This window comes from Amia ocellicauda, chromosome 10 (assembly GCF_036373705.1).
Source record: "Amia ocellicauda isolate fAmiCal2 chromosome 10, fAmiCal2.hap1, whole genome shotgun sequence".
Taxonomy (NCBI): Eukaryota; Metazoa; Chordata; class Actinopteri; order Amiiformes; family Amiidae; genus Amia; species Amia ocellicauda.
Genome location: NC_089859.1, coordinates 30289498 through 30306541, shown reverse-complemented (window position 1 = coordinate 30306541; position 17044 = coordinate 30289498). Strand labels below are relative to the sequence as shown.

The 17044-nt window shown below is 38.9% G+C and overlaps 1 protein-coding gene across 3 annotated transcripts in view; it reads right to left on the bottom strand.

Moving 5' to 3' along the window:
- Positions 1-17044, bottom strand: part of LOC136760464 (protein Jumonji) — a 139622-nt gene that overhangs the window by 12528 nt on the left and 110050 nt on the right. For all 3 annotated transcript variants that reach the window (XM_066715873.1, XM_066715874.1, XM_066715875.1), the window contains 4 exons: positions 14914-15131; positions 8168-9284; positions 2372-2859; positions 977-1069 (listed from right to left, as the gene is read on the bottom strand). In XM_066715873.1, the coding sequence (XP_066571970.1) occupies positions 977-1069; positions 2372-2859; positions 8168-9284; positions 14914-15131 (1916 nt within the window). The remainder of the gene's footprint in view (positions 1-976; positions 1070-2371; positions 2860-8167; positions 9285-14913; positions 15132-17044) is intronic.

The following is a 17044-nucleotide window of genomic DNA, read 5'->3' as shown; positions in this document are numbered from 1 at the left end:
TAACCAGAGTGCAAGAGAGAGAGAGAGAGAGAGAGAGAGAGAGAATACATTAATACATATCAATTATTATTATTATTATTATTTATTTATTAGCAGATGCACTTATCCAGGGCAACTTACAAAATAAAAGCGCAATACAGTGCAAATAGAAACTTACATTGATATTGCAAACTCTGCAAACACTCACCACATTATTATTTTACAAGGCCAATATAAAATCAACAGCGTGACTTGCTTTGCTAATTACAGTCAAACTTACAATATTGTTTGGTGTCTTTCCATTGACTAGATACCAGATGCCTGTGGCAAATGGAAAGCTGCCATCTAGTGGTACATTTTGAATTTGCTATTGGCAGGCGGGTTGATGTCTGGATTTAATCTGGAACCAACAATCGCTTTATATAAAGGTGCTTTGTGGAAACGGGGGCCCTGCTTTTTCAATGACACATTGAAAATCTTTTGTGAGGGCAAGTTATGTGCTATATCGTATGTACTGTACACCCTGATTTGCGGGATAGGGAAAATCTGAAAATTCAGTGACCTTGTGGAATTTCATAGCAAAATAATGGTAACATAATATGGGGAATAAGAATTAAACTTAACAGACCATTAAATTAAACAAGCAACACAGGTAACAAGCTTTCACAGTCTATTTAAGTTAAAAAATACAAATAAAATAAAGGTAAGGTGTTCCCTGAGTATTGTGTTTTAATTGTTAACATACACGTGTGCGCAGCTCAAACTACAAAAACAATCCCACCAGAGGAAGTTCGGCTGAATAGGCAATTTTAGACAGTTATGCTTCACAGCATACAATCAGAAAAAATGTATAAAATACCATTTATACATATTTCTACTGATAGAACAATCAGAACCAAGCCATCACTTCACTGCCTCCGAATGAAGGGATGGAGATGGAAAACTGTAAACAGGGGAAAGCACTAGGGTCCAGTCTAGAGGCCTGTTAGATACATACCTCAACTTCAGCTGCCACAGGTTCTTTGTTAAAGCACATATTTGTGGTGTTCCTGGCTGTCCTGTAGAATGTGGTTAAGGATACCGATCTCCCCTGTAGAAAAACAATCAACAACAGTGTCAGTTGCCTCCAGATATTTGCATTTTAATTCTGATGAGTTTTGTGATCGGATATTCACATTAAGGGTGCATGTTAGTCCAACTACTGAAGCCATAAGTTTAATAAAAGTGTACATAGATAAATGTAGATAAATAGCTCAATATAAAAACAAATAAAATTAAGCAGCAAAATTCTCACATTAATACAATTTGTGATGTCCGCAAAAAAAGCATTTTACTTATTTTTTAACATGCAAATGCCGCGTGTCTCCATGCAGCTGTGTGGAGCCATACCCTGCACGTTCAGACTATTTCCATGGCATAAGCATACAAACACTACAAGCTTCAGAGGTTAAATGGTGAAGACAGCAGCAATACTGTGCTTTCGCTTTGACAGAAACACAGCTGAGCTTTACAAAGACTGCTGATTCTGCTTGCAAATTTGTAATCCCAAGTCATGGGAAGACACTTCTGCGGGAGTCTGCGGTGAGAAAACAAGCAGCAGAAAACCCGAAAAGCCAACACTGTGCACAATGTTCAGAGAAAATCTACCACAACCTAAATTAGGAAGCGGAAAAAACAACTCAATGTCAGCAACTTCATTTATCTTTCAGAGAAGACTCAACTGCAGAGAAAAGTCTCAACTGCCACCAGAAGTGAATGTTAGCAGTTGGAGAGAATCCTACCCTCCTTCTGAATTCAAGATCTAATACCACCTTTAAATATTTGCAGCCTGTCTCACTTTCCCTGATAGCTGGTACTCAATGGTTTTAATGAAGCTATCTGAAACAGTTCTCTATATCAGACCGCAGTTGCTTCTGGCTTCCCAATTGTTTTCCCTTCCTCTAGGCATAGGGTAGCTGCCCCGTACGGTGCAAAAAGAAACACACAAACAAAGAAAATATCCTGGTTAAAAAAGCAGTAGAAATAATAGTCCAAAGCACACAAAATGTGATCTTGTGTAAAGTCCCCTCAAAGCACCCATTTTCAGCTTTCATTTAAGTAATTTATGAGTGCGGTAACCTCACTTGGCTACAGTTTCTTTGTCTGAGCCAGGGCAGAAAGCAAACACTAAGACATATTATTCAGCTGGCTCCACAGTCCTTTAACATGGCGCGTATTCAACGGCCTAAAAGTGGTTTTATTTTTAAAACTTAGAATTCATTAATAATTCAAAAACTCTTAACTGACACCATAAATGGAAGATACTCATTCATAATTGTATTCTGATCAGAAGGGCTTTCCCCATTTTCTATTCGCTGAGTTTGGCCAATCATGAAGGGACCGGGACACCCACCTTGTATGTACACTTGTGCTGGTCACTGAGAACACCGTTCTCCTCCTCGTTCTCCTTCTTTTCCTGAGCAAATAGTCGTCGCCGGCCGCATTTTAAGTGAGTTTCCAGCTCCTTCAGCTTATTGCGGAAGCCGTTCTTGTGCACCACGCCGTTGATGAGCCCGTTCTTGGGTTCGTACCGGGGCAGCAGTAGAGACTTGTGGGTGTTCTCTGAATGGCCCTCCAGAGGGCCCTTCCTCTTCTCCAAGTTCTCCTTCTCCGCCAGCACCTCCTCCTCCAGCATCCGGCGTTCCTCGGGTGACAAAGTGTCATAAGACAGCAGGTACTGGCAGTAGGCCTCTTGCAGCTTGGCGAGACGATCCTGTGCCGACTTGGGGATGCGCAGCATGTCCGCCAGCTTGCTCCACTTCTTGAGGTCCGTCACCTGCTGCATGCCACCCATGTCATTGATGAGGTGGAAAAAGCGGGCCAGGTCCAGCTCACAGCCTCCTAGCAAGAGGAGCAAGAGAAATAGGAGTTAGATTTCTGTTAGCATGTGAGTGGGCGACACCTTTCCTAATGCCAAATTATTGGCACAGAGATGCCACCTCTCCAAGTAAGGCCTGCTCAAAGCTCTTTATATAGAAATCACTCCCCCCCCCACCACCAGATTTTCATTCTCAATCTGTACTTTACAATAACAGTTATTTTACTCCTGTGTTTTAAAACCTCTCCACATCAACATTCTTCTTTTAAAAGACAGGAATAAATTAAAGGCTAAATTTAAAAGCTTTGAGAAAACTCTTGTTTCATATTTTCTCTATTGATTACTTTATTGTTGCTGCCCCCTCAAAGCACAGAAATGGGGGTATAGCCTGGAAAGGTTGGTTGATCTTACTTCTTGCAGGTAGCTCTCTCAGGCTTGGAAGACAGTACGCGAAATATATTGGATTTCATCCATCAGGATGAGACTCCAGTCTTTTCTGTTGGTCCATTAATAGATCAGGTTCATTAACCCAGTCTTCAAAGAATAATTAAAGCCTTTTGTGACTATATCAGTACAAAGTGCGACAATAATAATAATGGACATGAAGATCAAATGTAATGGGATCTCTTTTAGATAATGTGGAGAACACCAAATTGTGTTGATATTCCAGACTACAGACTAATATGGAGGCAGGGGATAGTGACAGTGAGTGGGAAAGTGTCCTATTTACTGTCCAAAAGCAACATCAAAAATAAAATAACCATCTTACATTTAATAACCAATACAAATGTCAAAACTGAACAAATGTATGCTTGCAATTCAAACAAATGTACTATTTACTGTCCTATTGTAATGTCTGGAATGTTTTGGTAATAAAATATAACCATTGTTTGAAAATATGAATGAAATCTTCCAAAGACCATTTATAAAAACAAATAAAAAATTAAGAAATTATATCGAACATTCACTTCTTTACATGAGGTTGTTTCCATGTCATGATGCAAAAATGCCATAAATGTGTAATATTGAAAATAGGGAAATAAAAACACTTTTGCATCCTATACACATGCTTATAGGATGCTTAGGTCCTGATTATAGTTGGTTATAGATTGCGGGGCTGATTCTCATGCAGTTTAACAAAAAAACAACACACAGCTTTGCTTTCTTTCCCATTCCCCAATCAATGGGAGGCTGCGGTCTTTGAAATCCCCACACAGACATTCCCAATTTGTCACAGGACTTCACAAGACGTACACATGAGCTCTAATGACATTCAGACTCCAGGCTCTGGATGCTGGCGAACTCCGGACCGCACTGCTCAAAGTCATTGTCCACACTTTCGAAATACCAGTACGGCCAGAATCCATCAAGAGCTCCGCTTACAGCTGAATGGGAAACGTTGTTTGGTAAAGTGAGCACAAGATTGATTGTGCTCCCGGTCTCTCTGGGTGTGATTAAACAATAAATGACACTTGGCTTTATGACAACGTTGAACCCCCTGTAATCTCATCAAAGTGAACCTCTGAGCAATGTTAAAGTAATCCCTCATTATCAGCGGTGTCTAAGACTCCCAAGGTCTTGCTTACAAATTCACTGTTCTCTAAGCTTAAGGCAAGGTGAAGGTGATTTATACTGTTATGGGTGCCTGGAGTGTCTGTTATGCCCTTATTCAATAAGCATTACCTCACTATCTTTCATCCAGCAGAAAGTCGGGCACAGGTAGCACTTTGGCTCAGGTGGAGCTGGGCCCCCAGAAGTAGTCTTGGCTGAACTCAACAGCGTGAGACTAGCTGGTTCTCACTTTATGGTCAGATCCCTTTTAAACACATTTGCTGTACACTGTTTTACAAGTACTCCAATACAATAGGCATGTTGTTGTGCCATAAAAAAAACAACAACTAATGATCGCCTTATAAACGATGCAGGAGGCCAAGCACCTGCTTTAAACAAAGAGAATGGTCTGCATGGGTTTTGCAAAGAACGACAGCACTCCCGCAGAATTAATTAGCGGTTAAAACATGCAGATCCACTCACACAAACCGACACACACAGTGAAAATCCAAAATGGTTTCCGATTTCCTTGCTGCATGTTTCCTCCTTGTGTTTTGGTGGATGGGTGATGAGGTGATCATGTCTAGCACTTGATTTACACTGTATGGTCTTATTTCAGAAGATGGGCTTGATTTGAAAACTCTAATCAAATATAATTGTGTGTCACTTATATAGTGGAGTTTATAAGCACGGGCAGTTACAAAAACAAGCCTAATGAATGTAAGATTATTATTAGGAAGTATAAATTAATATGTAATGTGCAGTCCAAAAAAAACAAAGGATTCAATGGAAGTCCCCTTCCCCCATTATCTTTAACCGAGTATCATTTTTTTTCTTTTTTTCTTCTTTCAGTTTCAATCTGTTATATTTGATTTAAAACCAGTTTGCATATTTTAACATATCAGTTTCTCCAAAAAGCATGAGAAAAACTTTAAGCTTTATAAATTGTGTTTTGAACATTTTAAAAGGGTGACACACTGAGTTCAAAATGTCATGTGAAGCAGTTTGTGTGACATTTCACAGAAGGCCAGGAGTATTGTAATTTATATGAGAAAATGATTCTTCAGAAAATATCCAAGCTGTATTATTTCCTTAAATTACTCTCAAGTTATACTACAATTCACGTTCTATTAAGTGTAAGTAGAGACAACAGCATGAGGCCTACCTCAGCAGACGATTATTGTCTTCTTTACCTGGAAATCCGGCGTGAACAACATCTTCAGACTCCATCTTTCTAAACCTTCCCAACGCTCGAAATTGAAGGACCGTACCGACGCGCTCGGATTATAAATTTTGTCGCTTCACTATATATCTGCTTGTCTTGAGAAAACAATATCCAGTCAATTAGAAAAACAAGATACCGTTAATAAAATTTGGAAAAATGATTCAGAACACAAAAGAAACCCATCCAAAACAGAAAAGAAAAATTAATAAAAATCAATTTAGTTATTAATTGTATACGCAGAGTTATTTCATTTAGACAATTGAAATGTTTTGAAGGCACTCAGTCTTCATGCATCTTTACAAGGTAATATGCACTGACTCTTACTTTTTGGATCTTTCTCAGTGTTTTTAGCTGCAGAAAATAAGATGCTGCCAAGATATAGTCTTCCTTGTCAAAATGACAAACAAAAAATTGGTTCTGTAATTATTTTCTAGTGCTGTAGAAAGAGACTGCATGGTGACTGAAGTGCAGCATTGATCAACATAGCAGGTAGCTGCTCTGCCAGTGCAATGCCTCAAAAATACCACATATCATCTCTAAACCACAGACTATTTAAAAAATGTGAGGTAAGTTGAAAATATCAACCTCACTTGTGGCCCGAGACAGGCTTGAATGGGTTCTCAGACTAGAACCTGGATTATGCATAAAATCATTTCCATCAAACTGGGTGCTGGTTTCTTCATTTGCCTTCGCTGACTGTACATCTTTATTTGGATCAGTAAAATGATCCGGCGAGGGAAGATTCCACTCAGATCCACACTTGCTCTGCATCAGTATTTGTATATTTCTTTGGCAATGTTTTTGCAAGGAAAGACTGCAGTTTTGCACCTTTGGCACAAAGTCCTGCACATCAGTCAAATTTGAATGTTGCATTTTTTCCCCCACCAGAAAGAATATATTTAATGGCCCTAATCTGCTTCACATATTCCTGGAATGCAAGGGCGGAAAAGCACACTAAAGGAGACAAGTGGAATGAAATTGAATCCAGGTTCCTGGTTTCCAATATCAAATTCTAGCTGTTTTGTGTCTCAATTTGTCTGTGGTACAGTTGTGTGTTCGCAGACCTTGAAACACATTTAGAACACTTCACCATTAGATATGAAAGAGAAATGTACAAAAAAATCCCAGAAACTAAACAAGAAAGGATTAACATTCAACATCCTCATTTCCATATTTTTTAAACTTTGACTCTGCAGATAAGATCGTTGGGTCACAAAGCCTTAGAAAACACTGAAGAGAATAGCACAATCTAAAAATGTGGCTTTAGACTCAATCGCTGGTGTGATTTAAATACTACTTAATACATTAAATTGCTTTCAAAATCTTATTAAAAAGCTTGTCACCTTCCCAACTGCAGGATGGGATTCCCATCTTCACAGTGCCAATTCAGTGATCACATGAAAGGTCCTTATATTTATATTAAAACATTATCAAATTTAAGTTCTGAGGCTTTTTTTTAAACTCCAGACAATCCTCTTGGAAAAATCCACAGAAAAGACTTTAACGATTGTTAAAACACATTATAAAAGTTGAGCTTTTTATTATCACTATTAACATTGCCTGGAATATTTTGTCCAGAAATCCCCAGTTGATCAAAGCAATACCTGACCTTTCCCAATACAAATGGCCTAACTTCTCTGCAAAGTATAAATACTTGTTACACCATGTTTCTAACGACCAAAGGGTTTTAAAAAGGATAGAGGGGATAAAAAAAAATGACATCACCAATAAGTGCTGCTCTGAGAATCAGGTAATTTAAGCAACAGCTGTGCACACCAGCATGTAAGAGTGTTTGAAATCCTGTCAGAACATGCAATTGCAGCAAAGAATAAACTGATTTTTAATGCTACATAAACATTAATCCAGTTCAGACAGGACACTAACGTTGCATGCAATTAACTGCAATGTAGAACTACCCCATGCAGAGATATCACAGTGAAGGGGAAAGTTGCAAGCATTGCTTTCATCCATAAGGATTCATTTAATTCATTTAAAAATATCTTCAAATATTTTGAGATCTCTAAATCATTTAAATATATCTGCAAATCAATTAGAGATCTGAAAAAACATTTAAATACATCTAATTTAAAAGTACATTTAGATACATCTCTAAATGATCTGCAGATATCTTGGAATCATTTAGAGATATCTGCAAATCATTTAAAGATATCTGCAAATGACATCCTGTTTATTTAGCTACATCTCAATCATTTCCAGATATCTTCAAATCACTTCCTGTATGTAGCCCAAGATTATCACTTCCTGTTAACTTGTTAATTCATTTCTATGTAACTGAATGAGGAAACAGGAAGTGATAATCTCAGATATCTGCAAATGACTTCCTGTTCCATTAGAGATATCTGCAAATCATTTAGAGAGATATTTAAAAAGCACCTCATTTAGAGATCTCTAAATGGTTTGCAGCTTTAAGTGTCATGTGAACACTGAGGCAGCTGAGAGTCAGTAACACCTGACCCACATTCGCTTCGAACCTCTAACAAAATCTATCTGGGTACCATTTGTTTTGAGCCACTGGGGCCAAGACAGAAAATTACCGATAAGTGGGGGATCCTCCATGGTAATGCCCTGAGATTTGAGGTGCTTCTTGATGCAGGCTAGCCGTTGGACGTTGGGGCCCCAGCGCCTGCCCAGCTTGTGGATGTGCTGCACCTGTGTGACAAAGCGCATCTCGTCGTTCAGCTTGCACTCGGGCCGCCAGTCGGGTGGGGGGATGACCCTGCACAGGCCGTAGGGCTCCACCTGATCCCGGATGGACTCCATGTACACCAGAGGGTCCTGGAACTCCTTGTGGCTGGGCCTGAAGATGGGCACCTCGGTCATGGCGGCCCAGCCCATCTTGGTTTTCTCCTTCTCCACTTTAGGCTCTGCTGGTTTCTGCGGGGTGGGGGAGGGCTCGGATGCTGAGGTAGTAGAACGGTTCTCGGCCAGGGTGCCCTGGGCCTTGTTGTTGTGTGCTTGTTTGCTAAACATCAACCTGCCAGCCGAAGCCCTTCTGGGCCGCTGGCTCTCCGTAGTGGGCTGCTCGGTCTCTTTAATGTGCCCATTGGCCAGGGCCTTGTCCAGGTGAGCGGTCTTGCTGCGCGTCTCCGGTGAGCGCACGTGCAGCTTGGCTTTCTTGGGGTCTGCTGGCACCCGTTTCCCTGCGAGGCCGCCCGTCACCACCTCCAAACGCCTCTTCGAGTTGCGCAGGCCCTCACGCACCTGCCGCCCCTCCTCCTTGGCACAAAGCCGACCGTTCAGCCTCCCGTTGAGTCGCACGCATCCCCCATTGGCTGGCTTGTGAACCCCATTGGATAATAGCACCTGTTTGCGAGTTTTTGCATTGCTACTTTCGGCTTTTCCTGAGTTGGAGTGCTGGAGGCGAGGGTGGGTGGTGTTATGGTTGCTGTTGTGGAGGTGGTGGTGGTGGTTGTTGTGGTGGTGGTTGCTGTTGTGGTGGGGCGGGTGAGAGGGGGTGTGTTTGCTGTGGTTGAGTTTGGTTTCCTTGACCAGTTCTCGCTTTGCTTTGGTGTAGGTGACGTGCCCCTTGGTCACAGTGGCTGTGTACTTTACAGTTTTGGACGGCAATGGTCGGAAGTCTTTAGTCTTTTTGGCACTGGGTGTGTGTGCACCCAGGGAGGACGCCCGGGTGAATCCGTTCACTTTTGAAATCTGTAGAAGAAGGAGAAATAACACAGATTTAGTCTCAAGACTAGGCATTAAAATTAATACATTAATATATATAATACTGCGAAGTGCGATTCACACACACACATTTATTATTACAGGAAATATTAGAGCAAGCCAAACCCTTTGTTCATACATGTTTCAATTATCCATTGTCCAACAAGTGTTCCTTTAATAAATACTGCTTTAAGAAGAAAAAAAAAATATATATATATATATATATATATATAAAAAAACACTTTTCACTTAAGCCATCTAAAGGAAAATAAATGTATTAAACAGGTAAGGTCCGCTGAGATGGAAAACCTGGATTAAATTTGAGAAGCAATCTGTCACACAATTTCAGTGCCAAGGACGGAAATAACTATGTTGGCTTCTCCATTAGACCAGATGGACCATAAAGATCAGGTTATTTTGAAAAACATGTGCACTAATTAGATCACAAGTGATTCACAGACTGAAAGAACAATCAGAATCCTGAACATCAGTAAATTGTCTTGATAAAAGGTCTCATGACTTTCCACACTGTTGAAGCACCCAAGAACAAACGTCAAACTGATTTAAGCTCCGAATGAAAGGGATTCAATAGTATCATTTCCAGCAAACCATTGTTTTAATTCTGCATTAAAACCTTATTTCAGATACAATGCAATACTCTGCTCATCTCAATGTTGCCTACAAGTTATACCTCTGTACATTGTAAGAGCTTGTAAATGGTGCCAATTAAAAGATTTCATACATTAGGTTTTCTGAAAGTGCTTTTTTTAAGTTTTATTAATATTTTTCTTCTTTTAGAAAAGGGCTACAGTACATATACAGGTTGGTACTCCATGGCAAGGCCTGCAGTCTGTTTCAAAACCTGAATCGCTTCCCAATGCATAAAAAAATAAGTTTTATTAGGTATGGGTTTTGTAAGCTCTTAAAAAACACTTTAATATGTCAAATAAAATGTTTTTTTTGGTGGGTTTTTTCTGCTATATATTTGAAACCTGAATATGCATATCTGTTAGTAAAGGCCCGCCAATAATTTTTCATGATAATGGCAAAATTCAACAATATTTCTGGTCTTCTTTGGCCAGGTTTCTCAACATATGTTATTAAAATTGCGTAACGGCTTCTCCTAAGAATGTCTTTGGAGAGATTTGTTTTCCCCAGTGATATGAAATGGCAGATAAAACTTTAGTGTTGGTAGTCACAGCCAGGAAGCTACTTAATTATTTCAACTCTGAAAATCCTCTGAACTTTCATTTGCAGTCTTCTTGGCTTCTCTGGCCTTTTGCATACTTTTGGTCACGTACTACTTTTGTGTTTGTGTTTTTTCTACTTATTATTTTTAACAACATTTGTTTGACTATCTTGACACATACTGTGTATATTAGACTTGGAGTTTGTCATAAAAGGAGATTATCTCACCAAATTGTTGATAAACAAATTAGTCAGGGTGGTGATGATGTCTGGCTTTCCACAATCATTTACACAGATGAGCTGGATTGTAAAACTGACTAAATAAAGATATAGACTCCTGTTCTCCGATGTTGTACCATATTAAGAACAATCATCAGCCCATATTAATCCACTGCTGGATGAAGGCCTCCTAAACTAGCTTTGATCTATAGTTTCCCTTTTCCATATTATGTCTGCTAAGTTTATTCATTTATCTTCAAAGTGTTCTAATTGTAACAAAGTCTAATTTATGTGCAATCCATAATAATAATTAATACAAGCCAAGAGTGTAACAGAACAGTGTTGACAAAAAAAAAAAAAAAAAAAACTTTATTAGGTGTTCTTCTTGTCGGGTACAGTGAATCATGTTTAATAGGGAAGGCAACTGAATTGCTAATGCCATTCGAACTACCTTCTTTCTCTAGTAAGCCAGAGGAAAGAGAATATTTAACTGCAACACGCACGACTGCCTCCAACCACAGGTATACCGTACAAAGTCATGACAAGAATTTGGCAAAGACTGTTCCAGCCAAATGTCTGCTGTACATGATTTTCAGCCAGACCTAATGAAAGGTGCTTTTGCAGCCCCCAAGTCACCAATATCTCAAATCTGCCATGAATTTTTCCACTACTACTTTAAATAAAAGAGGTGTGTCTTTGGCTATTTGATGACAACCAGTCGGACATATGCTCAAGTGGGAGAGGACGGGCCCTGGTGCTGTGGGATAGTTTGCACATCCTGTCCACAGTTCGTACAGCAGTGCAGCTAGCACCTTCCACACATTTGACACTTCTCTGGGATGTCATTAATTAACCTTTTCTTAGCTCATTCAATAGACAGTTACATTGTAGTCCTGCATTTGCAGTGACTTAAGAGACATTTATTTTGACTAGCCTGTCAAACAAGAGATTGCTAGAGGTCTAATTGGATCTGATGGTACATAAGACATATAAGAAAGGCCAGTTGTGAGTAAAATTACATTCATATCTCAAAGGAATGAGGAACATGAACTATTTATACATTACTATACAGACTTCAATTAGCATTAGTCTTGGACAAGGCTTTAATCTGGGTCTGGGAAACCAGCCCATAGGCGCCAATGTGGGTATTATGTGGAATCCATCCCAAGCTATATGATGCACAAGGGCACATGAATTGAATAACACCAGCTATCTTTAGATTTAGTTAACGTTTTGTCAGCCATGTCTGTGAACAGGAAGAGCTGAAGCTGTGTGATCAATCAATCATAAAGAAAGTCTGTTTACATGCCTTTTCATCTGACACAGTATGCAGTGGGCCTATCAACTAATCTAACCATACTATTAAAGCTACAATACATAGGATGATACAAGGTTTGAATCTTATTTTATTAGCGCTTCTTTAAGGACTATAAATGGGGGAGTTTAAAAACATCACACTGTCAGAGGCATATGTCAATTATTTTCTGACTTTTTTTTAATCTTACTCTACACATGCCTAAAACAAGACTTTACAGAGCCTTTACACCACTAGAGGGCTCACTGGTTCCACGCATTAGGTCTCTGGAGAGTTTGTACACGTGAGTCCTGTCTGGTAAACCAATTCTTCAGTGTCAGAGAAGAGAGGAAAAAAACTGCAGACGGGCTCGTCACCGAAGCCGTGTTCGGAGTCTGAGAAAGTCTTGCTTGTGAGGAGTGAAAACCGTGACTGCTCGCATCCTGTCTACATGCATCTGTGCCAGAGCCAGCAGGAAAAATAAAAACAATAATAAAAAGCTTTGAAGTTAATTTCGGTGCACGTGAGCCCAAGGAAGATGAGCTGAAATGACATCATGTGTTGCTATACCCCAGCTGCTGGATGGCAGGAAGATTAACATGAAACATCTGCAGCTCTGCAACCTATAGGAGGATCTCAGAAAAGAAGGGAAACTTAACCCCTTGCATTGCTTGCTTTTAGTCTTTCGTTTTCAGAATTCAGACGTTTGTGGTGCTGCTATTGTCTGGATTACACTTCAGATACATATCAAACATATATTATGAATGCATTTAGAGGTGGGGAGTAAACCAAAGAGCACAAAAACAACAACTAGTTACATACTATACTCTGGTTTGTTTCCCAGTCATAAAAAAAAAAAAAGGTTCACATACCAGAAAAATCCTCTATCCCTGTTGAATTTCACATTACTGTAGTTAAGCTAAGGTGTTGGATGAGAACACTGACAGTTTCTTGCGAATAGTTTGGCATTTGATTTAAAGCATTACTGCTTTAAAAACAAGTATAGTTTATTTTATTTTACTTAGTCCATGTCTCACTTTTATCTCCATAAACGTATATGTAAATCTTCCAAGATGAACTTGTTTGGACCTGCCAAAATATTGAAGGCTTATATAGATAAGATAGATAATATGTTTTTATATATTTGTAATATATTAATAGCGCACTATACACATCTGAACACATTTTAGCAAGAATTTGTGTGTGTGCGTGTGTGCATGCATTGTGTCTGGTTTAAACTTGCTGTTCCCACACTAGTCTGAAACTAACTCTTAGTTCTGTACACTTCCAATAGAATACCTATATCCAGAAGCATTTATTGATACTCATGATTAAAATAGCTGAAATCCTGTATGGGCTGCAGAAGGCTATTAAAGGCTAATTTTGTAAGAGAGAGAACATGAAAGAGCCAAAAATATCAGGCTATATATACTTTCACACTCACTCACTTTGTCCACATGCTTACTTCCAGCTGCCCCTAGGCTCATCCACAATATGGAGTAATTTGAGCAACAGTGAGAGAATTATTTCCATGTCTCGTGAGTTTGTGCTTTAATCGCGGTGTTCACGATGTCATGTCAATAGCACTTCACTATTTTCAGCTCTTACTACAAGTGTAAGATTTTCAGAAATGCTGAACAATGAAAAGCCAAAGATCAAACCACGTTGACATTATTCGGTCATAGATTAAGTCAATAAAACACATAGTAACTGCAGATGTCTAAAACACTCGGCAAAGTAAGATTTACATTTGTGAAGTATAAATAAGTGGAGCCATTTGTAAATAACAGGCTATTTTATTCCTATTTTCTTCCCCATCATACAAATTTTAATTAAGAAAAAAGTTTAAACCGGTTTAGTTAAAATACTCAAGAGTAAGCATGACATTTGCATACATATATACGAAGTTCAGTTTGGATCACAGCTGTAGTGTGTTGAAAACAGCATATTTTTATGTGGATGCTACGGTATAACCTGAATATATTTACAATATACTAGCAGCAAAACCTAGATATTTTTCCTGTCATAATGAATATGATTTGAATAAAAATAAATCCATACATCTTGAAGATATCATGTAATCTTCATGTTTTTTTTTCCTGTCAATTGGTCTATAATTGAAATTTAACAAAGATAAAGTGCCCAACCTGCCTGTTTAGAATGACACTGGTCTTATAGATGTGAAGGCGGAGTTAAAACCCAACAGCAGGTGGAAAATGTTAATCTCTCCAAGTGATTGGAGCCCAGTTGCCAAGCATGGCAAATCTGTCAGAGCAACACATGAGCAGAACTAAAAAGAACAAAGAGTAATAACTTCAATGGATTTGTATCAGCCTTCCTTGCTTATTAAGATTTCTTGTTTACTTAATTAGTAAGGTAAATGACACTTTAAACAATCCAGCACAGATCATTGGTTTCCCAGCTCGGAGTGGAAGTCTCAGTGCAATTCATTCATGTGAAATACAGACTTCTCTCTGTTGAGTGCTTCATGTAACTGTCAAAGCTAGAGGAGCTGCTTAACAATGTCAACTCTCGCACTTGCACAGCTTAGAAACCACACACCACTAGTTTCCGTGATCTACTGTTCGTAATTTAGCCAGGGCAAAAGTGAGACACAATGTTCACACCAAACTGTCACTCAATAACTCTGCTGAGGTCCCTCTACGGCCAGGCGGGTCTCGAGAGGTCTCTCTTTGGACATTTATCGCCTGTGCAATTTTTAGACAGTCTTGTAAGAACTCTCCTTCTATTATCACTATTAAGAATAGCCCCTGATATACTGCACTAGGATTATCTATGACACTACCAAAGAATGTTTCTCTGCTCTGGTGCCAAAAAGTTGCTCCGTTAGCCTCAGCCACCCATTTTGACATTGTCATCGAGTGTGCGGGTTCAGAGACCGTGTTTCGTGTTTACCTGCTTGCGGAGCTCCTGAGCTGTTTTGCTGTGAGACAGGCCATTGGCTGTAGGGCCCCTGGCTGAGGGTCCTGTGTGGTTAGCAGCTGCAGTGGACACGGCCTGGTCTCTGCGCCCCTCCGCCTTTTCCCCTCGCTCTTTCCCCGGCGTGGCCTCCTTGCCTTTGTGTTTCTGAGTGGAATCCTTCTCCCGTGACGATTTGCTTTGTCCATTGAACACTGCAGAGAAGAGAAAGGGGAAAGGGGAGGTGGAGGGAAGTGGGCGTTCGAGGGAGACAATTAGACTTCAGAACTGGCACTTATTTGAAAATATAAAGCAACACCTGAGAAATGAAATACTGTCCCCCTCCTAGTGGAAAGGCTACCTCCCAAAAAATCACAGTGAATGCAAGTGAGGGACTAAACAGGCTAATAAGACAAATCCTAAATAATCAATAAGACATTTTGGATAGGCAGCAAAACTGAGGCCTAACTAATATTAATTGGATATGTAACAATGGAACAGCGAAAATAAAGGTCATGTTTATACAGAATGTCTTACTTAGGAATGAAAAAAATGTTTCATTAAAGGCTACCCTAGAACAATAAAGGACATCTGCTGTTAGTAAGAGCTTACGTTATTGGCAGTTATTCGCTAAAACAAAACAGATAAACTCCCCATCTGATATTCAGCTTTTTTCCTTAAATAAGCAGGAGCAATTGGAATTTTTGTCTCTAATACTGCTTTCACATTGATATGAGACTTAGCAAACCCAGACTTTTGGATAATATTAAAAGCTTTAAAAAAACACATTTGTGGAGTTATCTTTGTACAGCCAATGAATTCATCTTGGACCTCTTTTTTTCATAAACATTAAACAAAATGTAAAAACACTGTTTTCTAAAAGGATTCTCTGTTTTACTAAGCGTCAGCTGTACAACAAACAGATCAAAATATTTGTGCAACATTATTAAGTTTGTAGATAAGCAAATCAATATTTTTTTTCCTTTTTCTTCCATGTAACACAATTTAAATTATAATCAATAGAGTTTAGGACACGGGTCACAACTCAAGGAGAGGTTTTTAATTTTTACTACATTTTCATTGCTTTGGGGAATTTGTTTTAAATAACCACCCACGTTGATGTTAAAAAAAAAAAAAAAAAAAGTAAAAAACCAAATCACAGTGATAGCTTTGAATGGAGCCTCTTCTTCCCCCTAGACATATTTAAAGTCTACCAGGAGTTGAACTCCATGAAAACTGTTAAATATTCGAAAGAAAAATATTTAAGATTTTCTGAAGTACTCTGAGTTACTTCTTAATGAAAGCACTACTCTGTAGTCACTCCAAGGACCTTAAGGTCATATAAATGTGTTGGATATTTGCCACCATAGCTCAAAATCTTTCACAAATTAAAGGTACTAATATATTCAGCAAAGTCCATATTTTTTCTCCATATATGTCCATGTCTATGTCATATATATATATATATATATATATATATATATATGACATAGACATGGACATATATGGAGAAAAAATATGGACTTTGCTGAATGTGTGTATATATATATATATATATATATATATATATATATATATATATATATATATATATATATATATACACACACACACACACATACACTGTAATTCCAAAGAACACTGATAATTCCTCCCACCATTTCATTAGAAAACCTAGTCCTACCCTATAACTACAGCTTACAGGAATACAGATTTCAGCCTTCACACACATGGCTTGTGTTTTAAACCAAAAAAGAAAGGGTGAAACTATGCAGGATACTATGGGGCTGATCTGCAGCTTTCACAGGCATGTGTTCAACTTTTGAACCCATAAGTAAGGCTATATGGGAAACTCATACCCCTCTCTTGTCCTAAGATGAGCTTGTCTGCACTGAGCAGATCAAATACCATTTAGGAGCAATCATACAGTACAGTTTAATTCTTTCTTCGGTGTTGCTGACTAGGCAGCTGTTTGGCTGCTAGCACTGTAAGGGATTGTCCTGTGCTCAGATTACATGCCCATGTGAAAGAACTGCATTACATACAGTAACCTTGCGGGGAATTAACCACTTTCTTTGCCTTCTCTATGCAGCTGAGCAGCTACAGACACTTGAAGCTCTTCTACTCC